Source organism: Podarcis vaucheri (genome assembly GCF_965113315.1).
Source record: "Podarcis vaucheri genome assembly, chromosome: 16".
NCBI classification, from domain to species: Eukaryota; Metazoa; Chordata; class Lepidosauria; order Squamata; family Lacertidae; genus Podarcis; species Podarcis vaucheri.
In genome coordinates, this window is record NC_138754.1 from 12,017,278 (window position 1) to 12,025,925 (window position 8,648).

General features: G+C 47.4%; 1 protein-coding gene across 1 annotated transcript in view; it reads left to right on the forward strand.

Annotated features, from left to right (window-relative positions):
- The window catches only part of EML3 (EMAP like 3), a gene marked incomplete at its 5' end in the record, with an annotated part of 41,555 nt that extends 35,075 nt beyond the window's left edge, over nt 1-6,480 (forward strand). Inside the window, 7 exon segments of the mRNA XM_082202088.1 lie at nt 1,462-1,529; nt 1,819-1,907; nt 2,871-2,968; nt 3,055-3,142; nt 4,536-4,634; nt 4,993-5,123; nt 5,636-6,480. Coding sequence (XP_082058214.1) covers nt 1,462-1,529; nt 1,819-1,907; nt 2,871-2,968; nt 3,055-3,142; nt 4,536-4,634; nt 4,993-5,123; nt 5,636-5,833 — 771 coding nt within the window. The 3' untranslated portion in view covers nt 5,834-6,480.
- Between the last annotated feature and the right edge of the window lie 2,168 nt (nt 6,481-8,648).

Genomic DNA, 8,648 nt, shown 5'->3' on the forward strand with positions numbered 1-8,648 from the left:
TTTGCTCATGTCCAGCTTGCAGGCATCAGGGTAGACGAGAAGTATTGTTTCTCCATGATCATCCTACACAAAGCGGACACGAAATACATGAAAGAAGCGAATTCTTGCCCTGTTGGAGATTTCATTCAGCAAAGAAACCCTCTCTGGCTTCTAAGATTTTAATAGCCATCGGCTAACATGCTTTGGGACTGTAAGGGTTAGAAACTGAAATTAAAAACAAACAAACAATGAAAACCGCACATAAGAGCTTAATGTATTTACTCAAATCTAACGCTCACCTTTTTTGGCCAAATTACGTTGCAAAAATTACGGTGGACTTTAGATTCAATGGCACATTTAAATTTGACAGCAAATACGGTTTTTTGGTTTCAAGGTTCTGAAAAGTGAGGTGCACGTTAGATTTGACGGTGCATTAAAGCTAAAGGGACCCCTGACCATTTGGTCCAGTTGTGGCCGACTCTGGGGTTGCAGCGCTCATCTCACCTTATTGGCCGAGAGAGATGGCGTACAGCTTCCGGGTCATGTGGCCAGCATGACTAAGCCATTTCTGGCGAACCAGAGCAGCGCACGGAAACACTGTTTACCTTCCCGCCAGAGCGGTACCTATTTATCTACTTGCACTTTGACGTGCTTTCGAACTGCTAGGTTGGCAGGATTGTTGTTGTTTAGTCGTGTCCAACTCTTTGTGACCCCATGGACCAGAGCATGCCAGGCACTCCTGTCTTCCACTGCCTCCCGCAGTTTGGTCAAACTCATGCTGGTAGCTTTGAGAACACTATCCAAGCGTCTCGTCCTCTGTCATTCCCTTCTCCTTGTGCCCTCCATCTTTCCCAACATCAGGGTCTTTTCCAGGGAGTCTTCTCTTCTCATGAGGTGGCCAAAGTATTGGAGTCTCAGCTTCAGGATCTGTCCTTCCAGTGAGCACTCAGGGCTGATTTCCTTAAGAATGGAGAGGTTTGATCTTCTTTCAGTCCATGGGACTTTCAAGAGTCTCCTCCAGCACCATAATTCAAAAGCATCAATTCTTTGGCAATCAGCCTTCTTTATGGCAGGATTAGACTTGAGTAAATATGGTAAGATGAACGTGCTGGTTCAGGCCAATGGCCTATCTACTCCAGTATCCTGTTCTTCCAGTGGCTGATGAAATGCCTCTGGGCAGCCCATAAACAGGATGTTAGAGCAACAGCATTCTCCCTCCACTTGTGATTCCCAGACATTGGTCTTCAGAGGCATAATGTCTCTGACAGCAGAGGGGAAATATAGTTGACATGGCTAATATCCACTGATAGCCTTGTCCTCCAGGAGTTTGTCTAATCCTCTTTCATAGCCTCTTTCCACCTGACTGGGGCAGTTCTGTGCTTTGAACACACTGAATGAATAGCACCATATCCAGTTAGCTACCCTATGTCATGATAGTATTTACAATAAATCTCATGTCGTTCCTCTTTCTCTCTTCTCTAGGAGACAGGGCTCTGTGCTGACTTCCATCCCAGTGGGAAAGTGGTCACAGTCGGGTTCAGCTCTGGACGGTAACTACTTGTTCCACCCCACCCTCGCCTCAACTTTTGCACACTTGGGAAGGGCAACCCTGCTTCGTTAGTAAGGGTTGCCAATTTCTTTTCTGGCCTTGAGAACACCTGTGTGAAAAGCAGAAAACCAACAGGCTAAACTTCCTTCCTCTGGCCAGAATGCAGTTAGTGGGGGAGCTTTGTCCTGTTAAATTTCAGCTTTCTGTGCACCTGCACACCGGAAAAGAACTGTGCCCTTTGGTGTGGTCCCTGGCTGCTGAGAAAATCTCTTGTTTTCTCCCTCCAACAGATGGGTGGTGCTGGACACGGAGACACAACAAGTGTTGTCGAGCTACATAGATGGGAACGAGCAGCTCTCAGTCGTGCGCTATTCGCCAGGTTAGGCTGTTGCTTCCTTTTTCACCAGTTCCTAAGTTTCTACATAGGAAACTGCCTTGCATTGAGTCAGACCATTGGTCCATCTAGCTCACGTGCATTTGCATGGACTGGCAGTAGCTCTCCAGGGTTTCAGACATCTGAAGGCAGCCCTGTTTTGGGAAAATTTAATGTTTGATGCTTTGTTCCTTTACCTTTTATTGGAAGCCACTCAGGGTGGCTGGGGTAACCCAGTCAGATGGATGGGGTATAAGAAATAACATTATTATTATTATTATTATTATTATTATTATTATTATTATTATTAGCTCTACCTGGAGATGCCAGGGATTCAATCTGGGACCTTCTATATGGAAGGCAGATGCCATACCACTGAGCAAAGATTCCTCCCCTAAAAATGAAGGCAGATTCCAGTCCTCATGGTTCTAGCTGGACAGCTGATTTAAATAAGAACATGGGAAGCTGTCTCGTCTCAAGTCAGATTGCTGGGTCCATCTAGCTTTGTATTGTATATACAGTGGTACCTCGGGTTACATACGCTTCAGGTTACAGACGCTTCAGGTTACAGACTCTGCTAACCCAGAAATAGTGCTTCAGGTTATGAACTTTGCTTCAGGATGAGAACAGAAATAGTGCTCCAGCGGCGCGGCAGCAGCAGGAGGCCCCATTAGCTAAAGTGGTGCTTCAGGTTAAGAACAGTTTCAGGTTAAGAATGGACCTCCGGAACGAATTAAGTACTTAACCCAAGGTACCACTGTACTGACTAGCAGCAGCTCTTCAGGGTTTCAGACAGGGGACCTTTCCCAGCCATTATTGGAGATGCCAGGGATTGAATCTGGGACCCTTCTGCGTGCAAAGCAGATGCTCTGCCACGGAGCCTTCGCCCCCACCCCAGCCTTTCCTGTTGGGGAATTTGTTCCTCTGTCCTCCCCCTGCCTCTAACTGAGCTTTTACCTTCTTTGGCAGATGGGGAGTTCTTGGCCATTGGCTCCCACGACAATTTCATTTATATCTACAGCGTAGAGGACAGCGGGCATAAATACACCCGTTTTGGCCGCTGCACGGTGAGCATATTACTGATTGGTTCATTGGTAAGCAAAACCAAACCAGATGCTTCCTAAACTGCACACTTTCTCTCCCTGCACTCCAGGGACACTCCAGTTTCATCACACATCTGGACTGGTCCAAGGATGGGAAATTCATCATGTCCAATTCTGGGGACTATGAAATCCTGTACTGTAAGTTCCATGTCTGAGCAGGAGGGGAAGGAAGATACATGTTTTCTCAAGGTGAAAACCTTGAGATGACAACTTCCAAATCACAAACCTCTTTAAAAAAAATAATCTTCTGCCCTGAAGTGCATTGTGCGGTAATTCCTTTGGCTACCAAGGTGTGGAGCTGCTGTTTAATTTCTGCAGTAAGGCCCATTGGTTAGGGAAAGAGAAATTTGGGAGAAGTCCCTGAAGTGGTGGAGAAATTAAAAGTCCTGAGCCTTGGTTAATTCTGAGACCTGATAGTTGTTCCCATGTGGTGATCTGGTCTCTCTTTGCTTCCAGACCACCTGTTTATTGAGCATTCACAGTAAGTAGTTTGTGTGGAGCTTAGATGACACCATATATTTAAAGGACATCCAACATACATTTAAAGTACATGAGTTCCCCCCCCCCCATTCAAGAATTCTAGGAACTGTTGCTCATTAAGAGTTATGGGAATTGTAGCTCCGTGAAGGGGAAAACTTTAGTTCACAGGATTATTTAGGCGAAGAAGGCTGGTCGCCGAAGAATTGATGCTTTTGAATTATGGTGCTGGAGGAGATTCTTGAGAGTCCCATGGACTGCAAGAGGATCAAACCTCTCCATTCTTAAGGGAATCAGCCCTGAGTGCTCACTGGAAGGACAGATCCTGAAGCTGAGGCTCCAATACTTTGGCCACATCATGAGAAGAGAAGACTCCCTGGAAAAGACCCTGATGTTGGGAAAGATGGAGGGCACAAGGAGAAGGGGACGACAGAGGACGAGATGGTTGGACACTGTTATTGAAGCTACCAGCATGAGTTTGACCAAACTGCGGGAGGCAGTGGAAGACAGGAGTGCCTGGCGTGCTCTGGTCCATGGGGTCACAAAGAGGCGGACACGACTAAATGACTAAACAACAACAATGTGCTTTAAATGTGCAATGAGTGTACTTTCAGTGTGTAGTGTTGAACTGCCCAAAGTGTTATTCCACATTTTCTAGTGCATTTCCTCATCCCTTATAGCAAAAGTTTGGCTTTCTTTGGAGGGGGGGAGCAGGCAGGTTTGGCGCACAGGTCTATCATTTGACTTTAATTGTGCAACCTGAAAACACCAGTATAGGCCTGAATTGTTGTTGCCATCTGTCTGTCTCAGGAGTGCGCTTCTGAGGGTGAAGTCATATGGCTGCTGCGTTAGCAGCACTGGAGTGACCTCCCCAGGGTGCAAGTCCAGGAAGTGTCTATGGAGGTACAGGGTTGCCCAGAAGACAATAACCCCCTCTCGGCCTGTGACTGAATTGTACCGGAAAATATCAAGATCCTAGGAGTGCCCTCTCTCTGGGCAATAGCCGGGTATCCTCTGCCAAATTAACCCTTTCTTTTGCATGTCTGGTTTTCAGGGGATGTGGCTGGGGGTTGCAAGCTGCTGAGGAACCGCTTTGAGAACAAGGACCGTGAATGGGCCTCATATACCTGCGTGCTGGGCTTTCATGTTTTTGGTGAGTTTGGAGGCGAGATAAGAAAAACAAGCCTACTCCCTTGGTTGTGTTGGGAAGCTAACCTGCTGGGTTCTATGTGCTAACCTAGGATATGGGGGGGGGGGAGAGAACATAGTCAGCCATTGGCCCATTTAACTCATTACTGTGTACTCTGACTGGCAGCAGCTGTCCTGGGTTTCAGGCAGGGAACTTGTCCACCTGTACCTGGTGATGCTGGGGTTTGATCCTGGGACCATCTGCATGCTCTCTGCCACAGAGTCGCATCCCCTCCCTGTAAGATTCTGGCCTTGATTTCATCTTGTTCTCCATAGTACTCATCACATCTCACTTCCCTCTCTCTCCTTCCATCTGCTCACAGGGGTGTGGCCTGACGGATCGGATGGCACCGACATCAATGCACTTTGCCGCTCCCACAACGAGCGGGTGGTGGCTGTGGCAGATGATTTCTGCAAGGTGCACCTCTTCCAGTACCCTTGCGCCAAGCCCAAGGTAGAATGGCGTTGACTTGAGGTGGGGTGGGAGAAGAGGTTGCTCGTAGGCAAGGATTAATTCAGCTCTGAACTGGGCTAGGCTGGGGATAAGGACATGAGTTCTGTCTTCTGGTCCCCATTCTAGGCTTGGGTTGATTTCCTTGACTTCAGAGGGTACAGCCCTGTACTTTCAAACTTATCCCACACTGCAGGCTGGATCCTGGTGACTCTAGGCTCTCCCAACCTAATCCAGTCTCTTATGGATCATAGGCAAGGCTACTTTCGCCACATTCCTGCATCTGTGCCACTCAGCTAACCATTCAGGGTATTTCTCGGCCAAAAGATGCTAGCTGTTCTTGGACTACAACTCCCATCATCCCTTACCATTGCCTATGCTGGCTAGGGCTGATGGGAGTCGCAGTCCAACAACAAAATCTGGAGGGCACCACATTGGCTTTCCCGTTCCCGGAACATCCCCTTGACGATGGCACCTTTTCAAAAAGTTTACCCACCTTTTCTTCTTTTCCACAGGCACCAAGTCATGTCTATGGGGGCCATGGGAGCCACGTCACCAATGTGCGTTTCACGCACAACGATGGCCACCTTATCTCCATGGGGGGCAAGGACACCAGCATCTTCCAGTGGCGAGTGGTGGGTGGCAGTCTTGCCCGCAGCCAATCCCTCTCTTCTGCCTCAGTCTCCTCCCAGGATGCTGGGGTCAGCACCTGAAGCCAGCGGGAGGGGAAGAAGCAAAATCTCATACCCCAGTATGGTGACTAAGCCTTTGCAAGAGAGGGTGATGGGGCTGACCTCCCATCCCCGTGACTCGTTCTTGTGGACTAAGTGCTCAGGTTGATGGATCCGTGGGAAGGCGGGAGTCTCTTCTCCCTGCCAACTTAAATTTCCTTTGGCTAACAATGTGATTTGCTTTATTAACATAAGGGTGGGATCAGCCAGGATAACTAGCAATCCTAGGCTCAGGAGATCCGGCACCGTGAAGGAAAATGTCTAGCCTGTTGTGTGTGAGAAGGCAGAGAGACCTGTTCCTTGTCTCTCAGACAGGGGGTTTTTGGAGAGAAGGACTGCTTGTGAGTGGCGAGGGGGCGGGGTGTAGATTTGGGGACCTCTCTGGAGAATGTTCCCTTTGAACGTCAGTGATGTTCCCCTCCCAAGCCTGAAAGACGCTGGATTCTGTTAAGTCGAGTGAAGATGGGTAAATGTCTCCATCCACACACCCCTCCCCTTACTGCCATCCTTCCGTACTTCGTTTACATTCCTAGTGATTCTGGCAGGGGCTGGATCTGATGTGTAAATAGCAAGCGCAAAGAAGGGCCTTAACACTGTGAGAAACGAAAAAATAAACCTTTGCATCCAGAGTTCTGCTGTTCCCTGTCTTTTTTTTCCATCCTGGACGTGGTGAAGGGGGGGTGCAAGGACAAGGACTGCAGCAGGAATTTGCGGCCTAGCTGGTAACCATGGTTACCCAACAACACAGGATAACCTTGCAGTATAATATTTCAACTCCCAGTGACACCAGTTGTGTGTTGGGACATATTTTTATAGGAGAGAGGAGTGAGGGGAAAAGATAACTTTTTTTTTTTAAGTGCAGCTTCAGTGCTGAGTTTTGAAACCTACATTTAGTCAAACAATGACCATATGCTCCAAAAGTGACAACTGTAACAGAAGCCTGGGCCCAATTCAATGTATGTGAAGTAGAGAGGGGCAGGAAATGTTTCCTTTGCTGAAAAAAGTGTGTTTCTGTGTGTGCACATGGTTGGGTTGTTTCTGAAACAGACGAGGAAGATACCAGTATTGCTTATTATTGTTGCACTTTCCCAATCTCTGAGCAGTGCGAGATTCCAGGGTTTCCAAGTACGCTTTAAGCAGGGTCCATGTTTCCTTTTGGAAATGAGGCACAGTGGAGACTGTGGTGTTTTAATGACAGATGATTTATTTACACATCTATACAGCTTGAGCCTACGATGGAGGGGTTCACAGCATTTACACGCCAATAGGGTCTTGCTTCTCCCATAGCTACAGCCCTGGCTTCAAACAGCCATCAACCATCGTGCTCTGCCTGCTACTTTGCTTCTCGATTACATCACTCCTCACTCCAACCTCTCTAACCTAAGATCTGGCTTTATATTTTAATTAACCCTGAGTTGAGATTTGCCATCTCATACCATGTTCCTTTGGTCCTTTGTATTCTTCTTGATTACTTGTTTTGTTTTGTTTTGAAATCTAAGAGGTAAATGGAGCAAGTACAGTGGTACCTTGGGTTAAGTACTTAATTCGTTCCAGAGGTCCATTCTTAACCTGAAACTGTTCTTAACCTGAAGCACCACTTTAGCTAAAGGGGCCTCCTGCTGCCGCTGTGCTGCTGGAGCACGATTTCTGTTCTCATCCTGAAGCAAAGTTCATAACCTGAAGTCCTATTTCTGGGTTTGCGGAGTCTGTAACCTGAAGCGTATGTAACCTGAGATACCACTGTATCTCCTAGCACATATTTAGCAGACACCCACCACTGCACTCAATGTGTTTTGACTATATGCATTTTTGGCTTTAGGCGTGATCCCCAGAATGTAACCCCTGTGTTAAGTCTAGGGCTTACTGTACTTCACATTTGTAAAATAGTCGGTCGTACCTCATAGGGTTGTTGTGAGAATAGAAAATCACTCTGGGCCCTAAGGGCATGGCGGGCTTATAAGTCTCCAGCAACAAATAAAGAGGGAGCAGTTAGGACTGTGTACAACATACAGTGGTACCTCAGGTTAAGTACTTAATTCGTTCTGGAGGTCCATACTTAACCTGAAACTGTTCTTAACCTGAAGCACCACTTTAGCTAATGGGGCCTCCTGCTGCCGCCGTGCTGCCGGAGCACAATTTCTGTTCTCATAGAATCATAGAGTTGGAAGAGACCACAAGGGCCATCGAGTCCAACCCCCTGCCAAGCAGGAAACACCATCAGAGCACTCCTGACATATGGTTGTCAAGCCTCTGCTTAAAGACCTCCAAAGTAGGAGACTCCACCACACTCCTTGGCAGCAAATTCCACTGTCAAACAGCTCTTACTGTCAGGAAGTTCTTCCTAATGTTTAGGTGGAATCTTCTTTCTTGTAGTTTGGATCCATTGCTCCGTGTCCGCTTCTCCGGAGCAGCAAAAAACAACCTTTCTCCCTCCTCTATGTGACATCCTTTTATATATTTGAACATGGCTATCATATCACCCCTTAACCTCCTCAAGCAAACCTCATCCTGAAGCAAAGTTCTTAACCTGAAGCACTATTTCTGGGTTAGCGGAGTCTGCAGCCTGAAGCGTATGTAACCTGAAGCGTATGTAACCTGAGGTACCACTGTACATTTAAAGCGCATCCGGCCCCCTCCTAAAGAAACCTGAGGACTGTATGTAGTTTATTCCTGACAGAGCTGCGACTCCCAGCAGCCTTACTAAACTACGGTTCCTATGTTTTTTTTTTGTGGAGGGGAGAGAACTCTGCCTCAAATACATGGTGTGTATGTAGCCCACGGTTGGTTGTGGAATTAT